Here is a 21,581-nt window from a genome sequence, read left to right on the forward strand (position 1 = left end):
GGGACCTGAAAGGGTGCTGAAAATTCACAACAAGGCCACTTTGAAGGCCTCAATCTGTTGCATTGCTGCCAATTGACCTCGTAACTCTGGTGCATTAAGTTCAGTTGTGGAGCCCTTTGGCAGGGAACCAAGAACAGAACTGTGAGGCACCACAATGTCCTTGAGACTTATCTGTTCAACAGTGGCAGGACTCTGATAAATCCACTTGGCCTATTTGCTCTTCCACTTAGATGTCGACCTTGATGAGAACCTATCTTGGTAATGTCTCCAAAAGCAGGAACTAGTCTGCGTCCTGAACTTGGAGCAGTAGCTGGCTTCCAAGATTTCTTTCCATGTTCAGTGATGTACCACTTCACTTGGAGTTTATTAGCACACACTCCTCGTAGGACTTGGAGTTGAACACTAAAACTAAACACCAGAAGAGTCCTTGTGGGAATCTGTCACAGACATCTCTGTGTGACAATCTTTACAAGGGTTAAACCCAGTTGTTTCAGGAGAGGTCATAGCCCTTGCACAATGAAAAAAAGAATATGAAGAAAAAAACAATCAAACAATAGTAAAAAGTTGGGAGGGAGCGCTAGATCTGTGTATCAAGGTGCAGAAAGAAAGAAACGGATGTCAATGTGCAAACGTGGAACTAATATGGAGCTCCATTCTTCACTTCAAAAGCAGAACAAAATCAGTGCAGAGCTGCAGGATGCCACCTTCCGGAGCACAGGAGTAATGCTGTTAAAATTTTCTGGGTCCAGTTTGGCGCCTGTGGATATTCTAAAAGTAAAGGAATCTGCAGTTAGAAGTGTCCATCTGACTTGCTTCAGATAACTATAACTTTAACTGTTGAATTTCTATGGTTGTGTATATTTAAAATGTGAGCCTAATTATAACCTCCCTGTGACCTTCAGTTTTTTCAGTGAATTTCTATGTTTTTAAAAAAAAAATGCTATTTCTTAACTATACTGTCCCTGTAACCTTTGGATTTTTAGTGAATTTCAATGGTTTTGTTTAACGTATGGTTGTAATTTAAAGCCCCCTATAAGCATCTAACCTTGCACAGTGCACAGCTTTGCCTGTGCCCAGCAGAAAACTGGCCTGCATCCAGACCCTGCGGCCAACCCCCCTAGCCACCCAACTCCACACTGTGCATGGCCCTTTGGCCGTGCATGGCAGGAGTTGGCCGTGTACACTCTGGGTGTGAAAATAGGCGTGTGAGGGTGTATCTGGGAGTGAGAGTGTCTGGGTGTGAGAGTGCATACATCAATTTTTAGTGGGTGCGTCAGTGTGTGCTCTGGTCTGTAAGTGGGTGTGTGTGTGTCTGAGTGGGTATCTGAGTGGGTGCATGAGGGTCTGAATAGATGTGTGTGTGCATGAGGATTAGAGTAGGTCTGTATGTGTGGGTGCATGAGTGTCTGAGTGTAATTCTGGGTGGGTGAGTCTCTGAGTGAGTGCATCAGCATCTGAGTGGGTCTGTGAGTGCGTGTGTCAGTGTCTCAGTATGTCTGTGAGTGGGTGCGTAAGGGTCTAAGTGGGTTTTTGAGTGGATGCCTAAGGGTCTGGGTGGGACTGTGAGTGGGTGCATGAGGGTCTCAGTGGGTCTGTGAATGGGGGCATGAGTGTCTGAGTGGGGTCTGTGAGTGTGTGCATGAGAAAAAGGGGGGGTCCCAAAACGTGTTTTTCCCCATTTATTTTTCTATAGGGATTTTGAACAGCGATAGCGCCAAAACTACGGGGATGGAATTACACAAAATTAGGCAGAAAGGTAGCTCTCGGTCCAGAAAGAGGCCTTTTTGTTATTTGGTGTAAATCAGTTCAGTAGTTTTAGAGAAATTAATGAAAATCCAAATGTATATATATAGGGATGCAAAGGCTGTGCGACCTCACCTTATCTTGTGCTGCTATCTGATTGGCTGCCAACATTTTAACAAGTAAGTGTTGGCAGCCATGTTGGGACTCTGCTTCAGCCGAATCCCAGAAAAAAGTAAAAAAAATAAAGAAAAGGGGCCAGGGTAGAGTCACCTTGACCCCTTAGCTCTGGTGCTGGCATCCCAGAGGCACCTACCCCCGAGCAAAAAAGCATTTAAAAACATTTTCACTGCGATTCGTGGGTGATCCTGCGGAAATAAAAATTTTTTAAAAAAGACGAAGCGCTGTCTCCCGCACTTTGTCATTTTCAAGCCCCCGGGTGGGCTAAGTCTCGGGGACATTGTCAATTTAAATGTTGGGGGGCATGGCCCACCTTCAGCCCCGGGGACTTGCACTTCTGGGTGCTAAAGGCATTGTGTGCGGGGGCCACGCAGCTCCAGGATTCACCACCTCCCTGCGGCTTAAATGCAATCTTATCATATTTGCAACCCCGGGCTCCACCACCTCCCCAGGGCTATTATTAAATTCAATGTGGGGGCTGTGTGCCCCCTGCGACCACCACCTCCCTGATGCTTAAATGTAATTCAGTGTGGGGGCCGCGCGCCCCTCGCATCCCTGGGGACCACCACCTCCCTGGGGCAGTAATGATAAACAGTGCGTGGGAGACACCTGCCTCCGACAGCCCCAGGGACCACTGCCTTCCTGGAGCATTAAAACAAACAATGCGGGGGCTGCATGGCTCCCCCGCAGCCCTGGCAACTGCCAGCCCCCTCCCCTGGGGCTACAATCATAAAAGTGAAGGGGGTCCGTTTTTGACCCCTGCAGCCCCGGGGACCACCACCTCCCCAGGTCTATTATTAAGTTCAATGCTGGGGGGCTGCGTGGCCTTCCCGCAGGCCTGGGGACCACCACATCCACAGGGCTTAAATGTAATTCAATGCAGGGGTGCACCACCACCTCCCTGAGACACCAATTATAAACAGTGCGGGGAGCTGCACACCCTTCTGAAGCCCTAGGGACCACCACCTCTCCGGGGCAGTAATTATAAACTGTGCGTGGGAGCTGCCCGTCCCCCCCTGCAGCCCTGGGGACCACCTCCCAGGGGCACTAAAACAAACAATGTAGGGGGGCGGGTGGCCCCCCTCAGCCCTGGCATCTGCCATCCCTGGGGCTACAATAATATAAGTGAAGGGGAGTCCGTTTTGAAACCCTGCATCCCCAAGGACCACCACCTCCCCGGAGCTTTATTCATATAAGGTAAATATAACTTGCGCCCTTGCCGTGCACTGCTAATTACCGCACAAATTACAGCACTCATGACATCTTTGATAACATCATTGATAATGTTGTTGTAACATCTGCAGTAAAATTATTGATCAGATAACTGTGCATGGCAGGGTCCCGAGTTATAGTTACCTTAGGCCACGAGTTATAGTTACTTGTGATAACTCTAACTATAACTGGTGAATTTCTATGGTTTGGTATGTTTAAAATGTGAGCCTAACTATAACGTACCTGTGACCATTGGTTATTTAAGTGAATATATCTATTTATTGATATATATATAATGTCAACTCATGCTACAAAGCAGAATTTAAATAACTTGTGTAATTTATATTTTTCTTTCATACAGGGCACAGGAGCATGTCAGATGTAAGTGTAGTCTTGTAAATGCACACATTTACACGGCTACCTTTACATAACATTTGTTATGGCAGGAGCTTCACTCTGTGCCCCCTGCCATCCTTCCCACTCTGCCTTCCCTCTGCTGGGAGCATGGGGCTGACCTCCCCCAGACCTGCCTGAAGCACATATGATAAATCATGTGACTTATTTAAGACTTTAGAGGTACCAAGAATACCTTTCAGTTCTGCTTTGCGGTAGAAGTTAACATTTGTCTTAAAGACCGGTAGGTATATTGAAAACTAGAAAAAGCATCAGGACGCCAGGACAGTCCTCTAAAAACCGGGACTGTCCAGGGAAATCCGGGACATCTGGTCACCCAACCCATGGATGGTAAATTAAACCAATGGATGAATGCCCGTGCTGTACAGATGTGGATATCCCAAGAAGGTTGTCAATCTTTTCTCTTTCCAAGGCTACAAAATTGAGTAATGTTCACTGTCTCCTTCTATTTTGCCCTTGATGGATGGAAATTGTTATTATTAAAAGGTTTAGGGTAAATAAAGAGACGATTATGTTTTACATTGCAGTGTCCAGACTGGTCACCGTTTGTTCTGACCCATACACAGCTTGTGAAAACACGCATGCGATTGTCATCTGCACCGAATGGGACCTTTTTGCAGTGAGTATTAAAATCTGCAAGTGACTGTTACCTCCCTCCAGAGGCCCATATTTGTGTATTATGTTATTTTATGAGGATTTGCAGAACTCATTACCACCTGGATGGGTATCATGGCACTGAGTCGGTGTGAGTCTAGCCAAATCTAGAGCCTAGTGGGACTACACGAAAAACCAGGTCTTCATCTTCTTGCAGAGTTCAAGAAGTGAGGAGGAGGCTTTTATGTGTAGCGGCAGGTCATTCCACACTTTAGGAGTGATACAGAAGGAGGCTTAACTGCCGGATCAGATTTTCCGTGTGCGTGGGATGTTTGCAAGCAAGAGTCTGGAAGAGCTGAGATGTCTGGAAGGTTTATGAAAGCAGATGCAATTGTTGATGTATGCTAGGTCATTGTTATGTAGTGCCTTGAAAGTATGGGTGAGGAGTTTGAAATGTCCTAATTTCTGTGTGGAGAGTCAGCGGAGCTCCTTCATATATGATGTGAGTGCAGCATGGGAGGTTGAGAGTGATTCTGGCTCCTAGGTTCTGAATGGTCTGCAGCCTTCTGGTGAGTTTTTGGTTGATCCGGCATAGAGGGTGTTCCCGTAATGCAGCTAGGCTTTTACCATGGAGTGTGTGACGGTTTTCTGGGTGCTGGTTATGAGCCGTTTGAAAACCTTCCCCAGGTTCCTCAGGGTATGGAAGCAAGAGGTAATGATGGCATTGACATGGGTGATCATTTTGAATTTGCTGTCAGTGATGATCTCAAAGTTCTTTGCATAGGTGATGGGGTGGGTGTCAGCCCTACCTCTTTTGGACACCAGATGGAGTCCCACTGTGAAGTGCTCTTCCTCAAGATTATATTTTCGGTCTTATTGTTGTTCTGCTTCAGACAGCTAGTCTTCATTCAGTGGGCAATTTTAGTCATGCGGGTATTAAACTTGATCCCGGTAATGGGCGTCTTGTCTGCAAGGGAAAGAATGATTTGTGTCTCATCAGTGTAAAAGAGGACATTGATATCATGAGAGCAGATAATGCTGGCTAGAGGGATCATGTATGCATTGAAAAGGATCCTTGCGGAACTCTACAGATAAGGTTGTGGTATTCGAAGTGTATGTTGCCAGACTGACTGACTGGGTCATTCCAATCAGGAAAGAGCAGATTATGCCTGCATCAATTTAGTTAAATGAAAACAAATGAACAACAAGCACCAGTGGAAACGTTCCTGTTAAAGAAATAAAAATGCAAAGCAAGTTTGCCTACATAACATTGTCAAAATTGTACAGCAAATTCAAAATTTCAATGTAAAAATAGTGTAGGCGCTGAGCACCTGTCTGGACATGCCCATTTAAAGCACTGTAAAAGTATATAAAATATGAGCTCACAGACTTGCAAAGCCGAAGCATAAACACCGCACCAAAATATTGGGGGGTCCTGCAATAGAGCAAAGGTTGCAGTGAAAATCGTATCTGGTAATTTGTGGGAGCAAGAACATGAGAGAGATTCACCAACGTGAGAGGACCTAGTGGGATGTCCCCAGTGCTTAATTTGTAAATAAAAAGGTGCTGGTGCTCAAAGCCCTCCTCTTGAAAACACGGCTGCTGCAATTAAATGTGCGAACACGGAATACTGGGAAAAGTAATTCTGAAGCCATCTCGGGCCTCCTCAATCCATCTAAAAGCACTCTCTGTCCCTTCACCTCACTCTTGCAGCTTTCTACTTTCTCCCATTGTGACGCTTTTTCGTTTTTCTCTTCCTCCGTATTTCCCCTTTGTGTCTTTTGCTCGCAGTAAATGCTTGAGGCAGAAAAATAAGCGCCGGCCCGCAAAAATAAGTGCTGGTGCTCCGCGCCGGAAACAACAAGCACAAATTAAGCACTGGATGTCCCAAAGATAAAGAGACCATCGAATAGATGGATAATCTAACTCAGTGTTAATCTCAATGGCTAGGTACATAAACAGTAGCAGGTAAAGAATTACTGCACTGGTCCACACACAATACTTATTCAATAAACGCGAAAGAACCAGGGCCTGGAATAACAGTGCACTTCTAGTCCTTTTGTTGAGGTTATCCTATTATCACAATGATCCTTAATGCGACGGGTAGAGGAAATACCATCACACAGTCTTTGCCGAATGGTGAAATCACAGGGTTGACCTCTTGTACCAGTACCACCAGAATAGTGTTACGTAGGGCCCCAGGGTAGTGGCAGGCGTATCAAAGGGCCCTAGTGACGCATTACTATCGTCTACAGGCACGTGTAATCAGGGCCGGCTTTAGGGGGGTGCGACTGGTGCGGCCGCACTGGGTGCTGACCAGGAAAAGGTGGGAGGGGTTGAGGAGGGCTTGGAGGAGGAGTGTGGGGAGAGTTGGCACTGACCTCAGTGGGGGCGCTGTATTTATCCATACAATTTAAAAGCTGATTCCAAGTGTGTCCAATTGTCCGGCAACAATAAAAATGTCAAGATTTGTGATTAATGTTCCTGCTAGAGAGATTGCAGTTTTGTCCAATGGCTGACTCGCCATAAAGTAGCACAAAGGGTTTGTTAACGCGTCCGTCTATGTTAAATTATACACATCAGGACTCGTTTTAGGTCGATGAACCTTTTGACCCAGTGGTGAGTGTCCGTAAGACGAAATTACCAACCATCAACATATATTTCACAAAACCCATTAAAGAATCTTCGACGCATTCATTTGTTTTCTGACTCAAATAACCACACCTCTAAAGAAGAATTTGTGAATTTTATTCCCTATTGATTACAATCTAATAATAAACGTCTTATTCTTAAAACCAAGAAGCATAAAAGCATAATCACAAAGTGGCAATCATGATGAACTTTCAACAATGCGATGATCAGAATCATAGAATAGATATGTTAGAAGAGAATAGACCATAGTGCATGATAAACAACAGAATATCAGTTCAGCATAGCTACATGTCAGTCACGTCAGTTCCGTCCGTCAAATGAATACCTCATCTAACCTCAGATTAGCATTAGCATGTTGGGCTTCATGCAAAACAATTTAGAACATCAATTTGGAAAACATCTAACTAAGATACCTAATTAAACATACAGCAGTTGGTACCTAGAAAGAAAGGCATATAGATTCTGTTAGCATAATAATTACCCTCCTCGAGTTAAGTCAGCATACAAGATCAGTCTTCGTCTTCAGGACATCAGATGGTTCACCCTCAATCTATCTAAATGGAATCAAGGGACACTCTCCTCATGTGGAGGAAAGTATAATAGGGCGGGTTATGGGCTATGATAATTTTGTCTAAGTCTCAAATCACCAAATAGAGTGACAGAGTTTCTGGATGCAATTGATGTCATCCCTTCCTAACTGCCCTTCGTCTCTTGTGTCATGAGTTTTTATCCCTTTTTCATAATACATTCCCCTAAAATTCTATTGGTTATTAACTACACCCCATCATTGGTAACCAATCAAATTATTCATTAAGTAATGCAGTTGTTATTTCTTGATATTGAATTGTCTTTCAATTGGTCTTCATAATCAGCATTTTTCGTAGGTGGTACGTCCGGGGTTACTTCACCATCTTGGCACACGTCTCGGGTCAGGAGTTCTTTTCCCCTCGTCTCATCGTCCTTGAGAGTGTCCATTACTGTTTCGAAGCACATATCTTTTATACTAAAAACTGCTAGAATGCGGATGGGAAGATTTCTTCATGTTTCAAATTAATACAGAAAGAACAATAGCTGGGTCATAGTCATTTGCGAGTCCGCACACAGAAAAGCAGAAAAAATAAGCTTTAAATGAGTGTTACATGGCTAGTTCGCAACTCATGCTAACTTAAGACATACACGTTTTAATGAATACAGTTTTGATGTAATAATGCATATATCTTATTATTATTATTATTATTATTCAACATTAGTGTTCATAAATGAGTAAATCTTCACATTTATTAGTACATTTTAATTATTATTTATTAATATTGCTTTGCCAAGTGTAAGTGTTTCACGTCTATAATATATACTACGCTCTCTCAGTCCCTCCTCTGATGACGCACGTCATCACACAATTCTTGATTTTCAATTTTTCACCTTGCGCATAATGCGCATTTTAACATCTTGCCCTTTATGTGAACTTTCCCATATTTCATTGAACATTTTCTCTCTTTCACTTTCTTCATTCTATTTGACTCTTTTTGACAAGTTTCTTCTAATTTTGTCGTTAATTTTGCATGCTCCCCATAATCCTAATAGACAAATTAAAACAATTAGTAGGCCCAACATAATTTTTGCAAGAACACCATTCCAAATATTGGTAAACCAGTTTCCTACCCGGGCAATTCCTTTTCCAAACTTTTCCCAAACTCCAGGTTCTTTCAGTTCCTTCAAATCTGTACTATCTCTAGTCAGGTTAGTAAGCATATTTCTAATTTTCTTACTGTTATCAGGTATATAAGAGCAGCAGTGTTTTTCATTAAGCATCTTGCACACACCTCCATTCTTTGCTAAAAGAATGTCTAAAGCAAGCCGATTTTGAAGAGTCATAGCTCTTTCTGCAGCGAGTTCAGTATCCATTAATAATATTGCTCCTGTAAAGTTTGTCAGCATGTTATCCACAATAGTAGACAACTTTTGAATTTTCATAGAATTCAAGATAACCCCAACTGATGGGATTATTGCTCCAAATATGTCACCAATGACAGCAGCCACTGATTCTCGTTTTTGTCTAGAATGTTGTATTTCAGAAGATTTAGGTATCTGTTTTAAGTCATCAATCTGGTATATCTTTGGGAAAACTATTCCCAAATAACATGTCCCATACCATCCCTTTGGGAGACGATAATATGCATTTAACCCACAGATGTAATAGATTCCAGGAATCGCTGGGTCTTGTCCATTTAACATGAAGGTCCATTTACTCTGAAACAAAAACACATGCCTACATTCACTCGTACCCACAAACAAATTGTCTTGATCAGATTTTGGTCTGTATATACATAGCCTACCTACGTGTAATGCATCTATAGCTAACTTGCCTTGTGTTTTAATGGCAGTGAAAGCATAATCATTTGCATAAGTACGTTTTTCTAAACCTTTTTCTAATTTCTCTTTTAGTGCTTTGCGTCTATCATCTGTGTGATCTAAAAAGCTTTTCTCTACAGAAGACAGTAAGCATGTTAAATTGTTGCGGTGTGCATAAGCAGTTCCAAATGTTAGTGTTGGCTCAAAGAATCCTCTGACTAATTTTATATCATGCTCTTTAGCTAGCTTATTTAAGAATTCAATTACAGGCACAAAAGAAAACACAACATCCAGATTCGAATAGAAGTATTGTACATGCTCTTGATTATAGAATCTCGTTAGTATCAGGCTGCAGCTAATTCCATAAGTAAGAGGGAGACTATGATAAGTAACCCCCTCCTGCACAGATGAAGGAATTTTAGTACACACATAACAATCTCTCGTATCCATAGTTTCCACATACTCATTTAATAAGCGATAGAAGGCATTAGTAGAAAGTTCCCTCTTCGTATTAGTTCCCTCATGAAGATGTTTAGTATCTTGTTCGAATTTCTCCCACGGTGATAATTTATTAGTTGTAGTGGTAGTCTCAGGTTTTAAAGTTGCATTAATAGTTTCACTCTCTCTCCACGGCATTCCCACAATCACTCCCACAATTATTATTGCGCATACAACACCTATCATAAGTCCTAACCAACCACACACTTTACTTCCTTTGTTGCTATAAGCCATGTTTGTATAGAATCAGAATAGCAGATCAACAATCAACTTAAGATGGCAAACTCTTTCTGCGTATTTACAGCGTCTTCTCTCACTCCAGGACCCTTTTTTGTCAATTCAGGATAGCAGCTTGTCGTAATCAGGTTTCTTATAAGTCAAATCCAGGTTTAATTGTCTCTTTCCGGTAGGTTTATAAAGTCTCTTTTCTTTTGATATATTTTTCTGCACAGTTTTCCTATTGTTTTCCTTCAGGTTCCGTAGTATTGGCCAGGTACTTCTCGATCAAAACAGAATGCCAAGAATTATTGTTGCCATTCAGAGGTTGTAGCATGTGCCCATTCAGGACCTGTGTACCTTCGGTTTGCTATTTTCTTTCTTTTTAATCTTCGTTCACCTTGCTGTTCCCCTTCACTCAGATCATCCACCTGTGAGGTATCGCTTTCTTCTATTATTGTCTCGTTCGTTAATTTTCTTATTCTAAAAGGTGACTTTTCTGGCCATGTATCACCTCTATGTGTCTTGTTTCGGTGATTTCCTTCAGGACGTTGGACAGCACCCTCCTCTTGTGATATGGTGTTTTCTCTCGATAGGCTTGGAATTCGATCAGAAGAGTCTGATTCGTTTTGATTTGGATTTGTCACTATTCCGTCTCTCTCTCCTTCTTGTTCAATACTGTATTCTGGTTCTGAATTGTATTCGTCTGCTTCTGGGAGAACCTCTCCTTGTCTTTGTGCTCCTGCTGCCTCCACTGAGATTGGCACTCCGTCACCTCTCTCGAACTCTCTGATAGTGTGAGGGACGCGGCTGTTCTCAGCGGGCTCTCCTGTAGTCTCAGATCCTTCTTGACTGATCTCTGATTCTGAGACTTCTTCTCTCGAAGTTGCTGTACCGGAATTTTCAAGTTCCTCTTCAACAGGACACGTTACCTTCTTTGTGTGGCTGGCATGTATCCAGTTGGGAACCCCGGCACACTTCACAGCAGTAGTGGTTGTCAATATCACTTGATATGGCCCTTTCCAACGCGGCTCAAGACACGATTTTCTTACGTGTTTCTTGACAACCACCCAATCTCCAGCTTGCAGAGAGTGTCCTGGTTCGCCGATTGGTGGTAACGTGTTAGCTTCTACCTGGTGAGAGAAAGAGCGTATCACGTCAGCTAAATTTTTGCAGTAATCCAACACCATATCATCTGTAATATTCACTAGTGCATTTGCAGGTACCGCTGGTAGCCTCATTGCTCTACCCATGAGGATTTCTTGGGGGGACAATCCTGTTTTCTTATCTGGTGTGTTTCTCATGGACATCAGTACTAGCGGTAATGCATCTGGCCACTTCATGTTTGTTGCTGCACACATTTTCGCTATTCTTGATTTTAAGGTACCATTCATCTGTTCAACTAGTCCTGATGCTTCAGGGCGATAGCTACAGTGTAACTTCTGCTCGATGTTGAGTGCTGCACACAGAAGCTTGATCACCTCATTGTCGAAGTGTCTTCCCCTATCTGATTCTATAGAAACCGGGAACCCGAATCGTGGTATTAATTCCCTCAGTAATAGTTTTGCAACTGTGAGACTGTCATTTCTACGTGTAGGGTATGCCTCAATCCAATGACTGAAAACACACACAATCACCAACACGTACTTCAATCCTCCACAAACAGGCATTTCAATGAAATCCATTTGTATTCTATTAAATGGACCTTCAGCTCTTCCAATGTGGCTCAAATTTACCACTGTTCCTTTTCCAGCATTCATCTGTTGACAGATAATGCACCTGTGACAAGTAATTTCTGCGGCATGTCTGAATTTTGGATTAAACCAATCAACTTTAAAAGATCTGATCATGGCGTCTCTTCCTAAATGTGCTTGCCCATGATATATTCGGGCAAATTGTGACAGTAGACTATTAGGTAAGACCAATTTTCCATCATCTGAGACCCATATATCATCTGCTCTTTGTGTACATTGCATTTTCTGCCAGGAGCGTTTTTCTTCTTTGTTAGCACGGTTTTGTAGTGTCTTTAACTCATCTAAAGTATCAACCACTTGTAATGCTAGATTCAAAGTTGTGTCATTTTCAGGCTGAGGTAGCAATTCCCACTGTTCTTTGAATGATATACAATTTAATGCACAAAATCTTGCTACCTGATCTGGATAATCATTCCCCATTGACACAAAGTCTTGTGATCTGGTGTGAGCACTGCACTTTACCACGGCAACTTCAAGAGGTAACTGAATTGCATGTAACAAATCTCTTATCTGTTCTCCATTTTTCACAGGTGATCCGGAAGAGGTCATGAAACCCCTTTGTGACCAGATCTGACCAAAATCATGTACAATTCCAAATCCATACCTACTGTCAGTATAAATTGTAACTTTCAAATTTACAGCAGCATGGCAGGCCTTTGTAAGAGCTATTAATTCTGCCACTTGTGCTGAAAATACCTTTTCAAGCCAGGAGGCTTCGACTATGCCAGACATTGTACACACTGCATTGCCAGCTCTTAATGTTCCAGTTGAATCTCTTAAACAGGACCCATCCACGAACATAATGCAATCATTTTCTTTTAATTGGGTGTCCTGTATGTCTGGGCGACAATCATGCTCAAATTCTTCCCCCTCTTTGATTTCTGTATTTTCATTGGGAAGCAGAGTTGCCGGGTTCAGTACTGTGCATCTTTTCAGTGTAACATTTGGTGATCCCAAAATAATCGTCTCATATTTGGTAAGTCGTGCATTTGTCATGTGCTGTGTTTTCGTTCTTGTCAACAAGATTTCAACAGAATGTGGAACCAAAACTGTCAAAGGGTATCCCATTACTATGCCCTCACATTGGGAAAGGCTTTGACCAACTGCTGCAACTGCTCGCAAACAACCCGGTAGGGCTGCTGCGACAGGGTCCAAAGTAGCTGAAAAATATGCTACAGGGCGGTTTGCATCTCTGTGGACCTGTGTTAAAACAGACAAAGAACAAGCATCACGTTCATGACAAAACAACAGAAAAGGTTTTTCATAATCAGGCATCCCTAATACTGGGGCCCTGCACATGCATTCTTTCAGCTCAAGGAATGACTCAAGTTCTTCTTTTGTCAAAGTGATTGTTTATGGCTCATCTTTGACATCTTTTCCTGTCAGTTTTATTAAGGGTTTGGCAATGATTGAGAAATTGGGTATCCATTGGCGGCAATAACCCACCATTCCCAAAAACATCCTGACATCTCTTTTTGTTGTTGGGGGATTCATTTGTATGACAGCTGTTATTCTCTCTTTTGATATTCTTCGGGATCCTTTCTCAATTAGATGCCCCAAATATTTTACTTCTTTCTGACAGTACTGCAGCTTCTTAGGTGACACCTTATTCCCGTTTTTTCCCAAATGGTTCAATAATGCAATGGTATCATATTTGCAACTGTCTCTGGTTTTGGATGCAATCAACAAGTCATCAATGTACTGCACAAGGGTTGAATTAAAAGGTAGTACAAGAGGTTCCAAATCCTTCTTTAAGATCTGATTAAAAATAGATGGCGATTCAGAAAACCCTTGAGGGATTCTGCACCAACTGTACACCTTATCTAGGAATTTGAAACTGAACAAAAATTGGCTTTCCTCATGCAGTGGTATTGAGAAAAATGCTTGTGATAGGTCTACTACGGTAAACCATTCAGCATCGCAAGGAACTTGGAACATTATTACCTCTGGGTTAGGAACCACAGGGCAGCATTTTATCACAATTTCATTTATTTTTCTCAAATCCTGCACAATCCGAATCTTCCCACAGGGCTTTTTCAAACCCATAATAGGTGAGTTACATGGACTGCTCAAAACTTCTTTCAAAACTCCTTGCCTGAGAAAATCTGCAATAATCTGTGTCACTTCGATGAGTACGTCTTGAGTCATGTGATATTGTGGTACTTGTGGGAATACTGCATTTGGTTTTATCTGCACCTTGACTGGTTTAACTCCTTTAATTAATCCAACCTCCTTTCCTGTCAAATCCCACACTCTCTCTGTTACGGACCCTTGTAGGTCAGCAGGTAAGTCGATTAGTGTGAACACTGGGAATAAGGTAATTAGAGGGTAATCTTCGCTCATCTCCCCTCCTCCTATGAGCTGGTCCTCATCACCTTCATCATCACTGTTTATCTGAACTTTTATTCCATCGTTGGAACAGGTAATTGAACATTTAGTTTTACATAGTAAGTCCCTTCCCAACAGGGATACTGGACTTGAGTCGCATACGACAAACCTATGCAGGCCTTGGAAATTTCCAATTTCAACCTGTACTGGATCGGTAATTGGATTTGTCAAATACTGATTAGCCACACCAACCAGTCGTATTGTGCGTCCTGATAAAGGTAACCTTGGTACTTCCACACTGCGGACTGTAGAGCGTGTAGCTCCAGTGTCAACCAAAAATGAAACCTTATAGCCCATTACTTTTCCTTCTACATATGGGCCTCTCTGATCTACTTCTAATGAGGCTGCGAGCCTACACTCTTCACTGTCTGAACTGTCATCTGACCATTCGTCATTCGTCTCATTTTCACCTCGCAATGGGAATTGTTGTACAGTGTTGTTTTGACTCGACACCTGGCCTGTGACCTGCTGAGGAAGCATCACCTGTTGCTGACCCATCGGGGCTAGAGGTAGCTGCATTTGCTGTCTAGGCACCATAGGAATCTGCTGTTGCATTGGTTGTACTGACACAGTTTGGAACCGTGGCGTTTGCATTTGCTGCATGGGTTGTACCCCTGACATCTGCGTCAAATTATTTTGATAATTCTGATTTTGTTGTCTCATTCTTGGACCTCGTGGATTCTGTTGTGCCCCAACATTCATGCTCTGCTGAACTGTACCATCATGCACCATATTTGGACAATCCCGCTTCCAATGTCCCATGCCCCCGCACGCATGACATGGTGACATCCTCTTCACTACTTGCCCATCATTTTGAATGGCAACATTATTCATGTCTAAATTACGATTCACAAAGCCTCGACCTCTACCTCTCGGCTGTACCTGAAACCCACCGTTCATTTGCGGTTGCTGATGCATCATTTGCTGAACACCATTTCCCTGAATTCCAGCCTGTGCAGCTCTTATCTGCATCACCATCACCATCACCTTTTCTTTCAGCTTTTTCTGTTTTAACTCAATTTCATCACTACAGTATTTCGCATACTGCAACACCTCATCAATCGGTTTAGCTTGCCAACAAATCAAATGGTTCTTAATCATCTGACCAACCTCTGGTCTCAGCCCTTCAACAAATCTGAACACAAGATGATTCATGTCCTTTGGCTCGATCGTTTCAGTACCACTGTAATGTTTAAATGCTTTTAACAATATCTCATAATAGGCATGTATTGACTCCTTAACCTCTTGCGAAGTCCGGTCGATTTTCTGCCAATCGGTCACCTTCGGTGACACCTTTTGTTTCAAAAACTCAATCACTTTATGATAATATTTCATCACCTCTTCAGAAGGTGCTCCTGTCGCCTTATCCCTTGCCGGTTCCTTTGTGGGCCAATCCACCCCTCTTTTGCACTCAAGCCACAAATCTGGTGGAACAATAATCTCAAATAAAGTATTCAAGTCCTCCCAAAGACATTTTGCAAGCTTCACAAATCTATCTGTCTGCTGATACCACTCGATCGGGTTTTTCTCCCAACCTCGGGTAATCGTTTGTAAAGGACAAAATATCACCCCTGGACCATGGCACATGGACTAAAACACCACCAGCTGTTTCTCTCATGGGCAGGATTTTTACTGAATCCAGATTGGGTGTGGTCGCTGTTTCAATAGACCCTGAGCTATCCCTCTTCCCTTTGTCTTTTTTCTTTGCCCATCGGTTTTCCCATTTCTCTAATGCTCCCCAGATTTGCGCACTCTGCAGCAATTCTTTCAGGTGTGTCTTCATGCCTGTGGATCTCATGTGTTCAAAATCTTTTGTGTCGAAGTCTAATCTGTAGCTTCGTTTCAAATGTTTCGTGTTCCCAATATCGATGTTGTATTTGTCTTCCAGATTCGTTAATCTCTGGTGTATTTTTCCCACTTCTTTGGTAATCTTAGGGCATAAGTATCTCAGTTCTGCCTCAGTGTAAGATTCTAACCTGTTCACCCCCATTGTTCCTTCCACCAACTCAGCAGCTTCTGCACCTAGCCGTACCAGATTCAGGTATTCATCTGTTTTTTCTTTTTCAGGATTGACTTCGGTTACTGTAGTTGCTGTAACCTTTTGTGATGTACAATTTTTCTCTAACCACTCATTTAACTGTTGTACTGTAAAACCCTGCAGTGAAATGTTCCCTGTATGTATCATTGGAGTATATGAGGTATCTGTACTCATGGTTTGAGGAGTCAAGACTCCCAAACCTGCTTGCCGCATTGCCTCAAGAGGTGCCCCTATTGGACTGAGGTCCATTAAGGGTCTTGATCGCTCAGAAACCTGACCTCCCTGGGCCATTATTTGTGTAGTTCTAATAGACCCTCCTCTTATGGCTTCATGGGTCATGACTCCCTGTTCACATGTCCTTGTTCTCTCTTGGGCATATAACGGTACTGGGGGACCAACAGTGATAGGTAGTGATATTGCGGCAGGTGTCTGACCTGATCCCAGGCTTCTAGGAGCTTCAACACTATAGGTCTGCTCTAATAATCCCGTGCAGGTTCTTTCAAAGGACCCGCTACTGGGTTATACCCCGGTATCAGTTGTGGTGGCTGTGACACTAACTGTGGGGTTGACTCAATCTGAACCAATCTTGGTTTTGTATATATCGGGTCTGGCGGCACCACCAAGTTCGTAGTAGTCTCGAGCACTGGAACATCGGGATAAATTATTTTTATCTGTGGTGGAGGTTGTAACTGTATCGGTACGTCTGGTGCAGTAGGTACACTGTCACCATTCTGTATCAAAGCTGTATCGCTAGTCTGTACCGTATCAGTAACTCCCTTCCCCTGTGTCTGGTTCCCAGGATCCAAGCTAGTGCTCGGAACATTGTCACTCACCGCATAAGGTGGTGGTCGGTCATGCAGTAACCTATCCATAAACTCCTCATCCTCTGAATCATCCTCCTCTTCCCAGGTCCTTTTGTGTTCTTTAACTTTGTCTGAGTCTTTGTTAGTTTTGCAAGAAGCTTTCTTTCCCTGTGTCTCTTCTCCCTGTGTTATCGCTGGAAACAGCTTTAACCCATCTACAATTCCCCGTCTCCACATCTTATTCTCGTTATCCCATCTTGCTTCTGCATACGATTTCTCTGCTCTTGTCAATCTCCTGTGAAACCTTTCCTACCTATGTTTAAGAGCCATCAGATCCCAGATCGCTAGAGCCTCGTATTGTGCCGGTCTCGGAGGTGGTTTCTGTGTACTTAACATCCACCTTAAGTTTTCTAATACCTTTTGATTGAACGTTCCATGTTCCGGAAACGCTAGACACCCTTCTTTTTCTGTCAACTTGCGCCATTGTTTTAACCACAAACAAGGTGCAACACCTTTTTCCTCCATAACTGTATAAGCTGGAGTACCCTCGGGCGGTGTAGATTCCCCATCTGTTGCAACGATATACACATCTTCCCTCAAAGCGCTTTTGAATGCCTTAACAAAATTCATTTTATTTTAGATTTAATCAGGAAACGGCTTAGTTCCCAGGACACTCTTCACCTGCCCTTTGCTCACCCTATTGCCTCTCACGGACGGCAGCCAATCCGTGCGCGACCCCTCTCAACATCTGACCTATCCCAGCGCGGAACCACTGACGTCACACTCATACACACTGCAGCTGACAAAGTCTTGCGGCTTGTCCACACCTCGCTAAATTCTTACAACTCATACAAACTAATGCGATTTATTGCAGACACTTTAAATGACAATACAAATCTGTCCATTTACTACAGGAAGGGTAACACATTTGCTTCAGAACTTTACAGAGATTTCACTTGAAGCCTCAGCCGCTACTCTCTCCTTCTCAGTTCCCTCATACGCAAGCAGAATTCGACCCGCAAATCCTACTCTCGACTTGTCAATGACTCCTTCTAGTGCACTTTAGAACTTGTCAAATCTCCATCGAAGGTTTCACACATACGTTGTGACTCAAACTTGACTTGTCAACCACGCCCGATTGACCTATTAAATCGCACAGATTACAACATAAACCATATTTTTTTATCCTACTCCGGAGTCTTAGACCTCAACAGGCCTGTACCTTTACCAACCACGTGGATAATTTTGAACAATAAGCGCTGTATTCACATGAAGTACGCCGACTTCCCTACTCTCATACTGTGGAGTACGCCCACTCCTGCTAAACGACACTTATTTTGGCCTAAATACACACACTCTTCACAATCTCCTGCAAGAGGCATAAGCTTTGAGCAAGTGCAAAGACCCTAACCACACATACTATGGCGCCGAGAACATTCCCAACTCATCTTAGGCAGGCTCTGAGATCCCAGGAAAGCCCATGGTGAACCTAGCCACTCATCGTTTTGCCAAATTTCATTATCACAGAAAACAAAATTAACAATGAAAACTCCGTCCTAGGACCCCCAAGGGCCAAACCGTCGCTCTGCTACCAGAACTGTTAACGCGTCCGTCTATGTTAAATTATACACATCAGGACTCGTTTGAGGTCGATGAACCTTTTGACCCAGTGGTGAGTCTCCGTAAAACGAAATTACCAACCATCAACATATATTTCACAAAACCCATTAAAGAATCTTCAACGCATTCATTTGTTTTCTGACTCAAATAACCACACCTCTAAAGAAGAATTTGTGAATTTTATTCCCTATTGATTACAATCTAATAATAAACGTCTTATTCTTAAAACCAAGAAGCATAAAAGCATAATCACAAAGTGGCAATCATGATGAACTTTCAACAATGCGATGATCAGAATCATAGAATAGATATGTTAGAAGAGAATAGACCATAGTGCATGATAAACAACAGAATATCAGTTCAGCATAGCTACATGTCAGTCACGTCAGTTCCGTCCGTCAAATGAATACCTCATCTAACCTCAGATTAGCATTAGCATGTTGGGCTTCATGCAAAACAATTTAGAACATCAATTTGGAAAACATCTAACTAAGATACCTAATTAAACATACAGCAGTTGGTACCTAGAAAGAAAGGCATATAGATTCTGTTAGCATAATAATTACCCTCCTCGAGTTAAGTCAGCATACAAGATCAGTCTTCGTCTTCAGGACAACAGATGGTTCACCGTCAATCTATCTAAATGGAATCAAGGGACACTCTCCTCATATGGAGGAAAGTATAATAGGGCGGGATATGGGCTATGATAATTTTGTCTAAGTCTCAAATCACCAAATAGAGTGACAGAGTTTCTGGATGCAATTGATGTCATCCCTTCCTAACTGCCCTTCGTCTCTTGTGTCATGAGTTTTTATCCCTTTTTCATAATACATTCCCCTAAAATTCTATTGGTTATTAACTACACCCCATCATTGGTAACCAATCAAATTATTCATTAAGTAATGCATTTGTTATTTCTTGATATTGAATTGTCTTTCAATTGGTCTTCATAATCAGCATTTTTCGTAGGTGGTACGTCCGGGGTTACTTCACCATCTTGGCACACGTCTCGGGTCAGGAGTTCTTTTCCCCTCGTCTCATCGTCCTTGAGAGTGTCCATTACTGTTTCGAAGCACATATCTTTTATACTAAAAACTGCTAGCATGCGGATGGGAAGATTTCTTCATGTTTCAAATTAATACAGAAAGAACAATAGCTGGGTCATAGTCATTTGCGAGTCCGCACACAGAAAAGCAGGAAAAATAAGCTTTAAATTAGTGTTACACGGCTAGTTCGCAACTCATGCTAACTTAAGACATACATGTTTTAATGAATACAGTTTTAATTGTAATAATGCATATATCTTATTATTATTATTATAATAATTCAACATTAGTGTTCATAAGTGAGTAAATCTTCACGTTTATTAGTGCATTTTAATTATTATTTATTAATATTGCTTTGCCAAGTGTAAGTGTTTCACGTCTATAATATATGATATTTATACTAGGCTCTCTCAGGTTAATGTGTCTGCTGCAAAGAACAGATCTGTATTTTATGTGGATAGCTGAGTGGATTAGTAAAGCAAGACTCCACCAATATTTTGAAACAAAAGAAATGTATGTGAGAGATGGTCTATTGAGAGAAAAGGGTCACTTTTGCAGGATGATAGTGCGGGAACCCGAGGAGGAGATAATGAGGGGAGGCGCCAAAAAAGATTGTGGAACAGGGTGCCACCAGTGCTAAAGCCGACCCCGTGTGTAATTAATTACTCCTTCTCGGAGTACAGTCCTTCAAAAAAAGTAGCCTGTGTAAATTAGAAAGGTGTCGGATAATCTGATGCAATTTTTACCTATGACCGCAAGAGGGAGCTCTTGATCCATAATCTGTCACCCGATCTAAAACTCACCTTCTAAAAGTTGAAAAACTTGATTTGGCTTCTTGCCATTTATGAAAGTGGGGTACACTTGGCTGTGGTGGCAGCTTGGACGGTTGGAGCTCGCAGGCAGTGGCTGCGCACAGCCCAACGTGTCTACGATCATCAGTGCACCACTGGACCAGCGCTGTCCTGTCTGCATCTTCTCAATGACCATGCCGGAGTGAATCAGGATAGGAAATGCGCTCGAGCACATCCGTCCTCAAAGCAGGACGCTCCAGGTGGGGCTGGTACTTCTGTTCCTGTCTTTTTCCCTCTCCTGTCACCTCCTTCCACCCTGGTGCCACACAACTGTGCTACAGCTGGCAGAAAAAGACACACCCTCTGAGATTAGAAACAGCGATTTTGTTCCTTTTCACATTTCATGTTTCACTTAATCTTGCAGGCCCCTAAAGTACTTGCTTTTTCCATGATGTTTTGTGTCTAGTTTTTTTTTCATACAACATATAACATATTACTTATAATATATTACTTATTGTAGAGCATTCTGTGAAAAGGGTCACATTGAGGTGTCGGTGAGTTCAGGTTGGGTGTTTATAAGGAAACACTTTTGAGAGCTGTGGAGTTCAGGCCAAAGGCAGTGCGAATTTTTCATCATGCCCATCGGTGGATTATAAAGGGGTTCAGCAGGGCTTTAAGTGGGCCAAGTCTGTCTGGGTCTCAGACCTGGTAGTATTTTCGTAGGGACATTGACATACCTCATATCTGCCAACCTATTAACAAATTTCAGTGTGTGAGGAAGGAATGTGGCCGTGGAGGGAGTTGGGCCTCGTGCCCAGAGCTACCTGAAACACACTCTGCCCTCCACCAATGCACCCATCGCCTCCTAAACAAGCATTTGCAATGCAACGGGTTTCGCGTTTGCTCATGTTAGAGCTGATTGCGTTGTAAACTCCTAACCCGACTTTTTACCTATCGGGCAAAAGTGCATTTATGTACATAACCCAAAAAAGTGAAATTAACTATGTAAAGCGTTCGACTTCTGCCAAGCGAGATCGCGCTCGTAAATTAGAGAAAAAGAAGTCCACGAGCCCGATGGAAAACAGCGAGCCTCGCATGTTTTCTGTACTTCGTCGCTGCGCTCGAGGAGGGCTAGCCACCGGAAAAGGCATGACGTGTGCATGCCTTCGACTAATGAAAGCAAGCAGATTTTATTAGGCAAGCCCACGAACCAATAAAAAACACTGACGTGACGTTGACAGGGCTCCGAGCCCTTTTCTAAACACTAACACTAAAGCGTCTCGCTG

The 21,581-nt window shown here is 42.7% G+C and overlaps 1 protein-coding gene across 1 annotated transcript in view; it reads left to right on the plus strand.

The window, feature by feature from the left end:
- LOC138245650 (UDP-glucose 6-dehydrogenase-like) overlaps positions 1–21,581 on the plus strand; it is a 111,418-nt gene that overhangs the window by 58,558 nt on the left and 31,279 nt on the right. Inside the window, exon 10 of the mRNA XM_069199397.1 lies at positions 4,074–4,165. Within this exon, the coding sequence (XP_069055498.1) occupies positions 4,074–4,165 (92 nt within the window). The remainder of the gene's footprint in view (positions 1–4,073; positions 4,166–21,581) is intronic.

Source organism: Pleurodeles waltl, chromosome 7 (genome assembly GCF_031143425.1).
Source record: "Pleurodeles waltl isolate 20211129_DDA chromosome 7, aPleWal1.hap1.20221129, whole genome shotgun sequence".
Lineage (NCBI taxonomy): Eukaryota > Metazoa > Chordata > Amphibia > Caudata > Salamandridae > Pleurodeles > Pleurodeles waltl.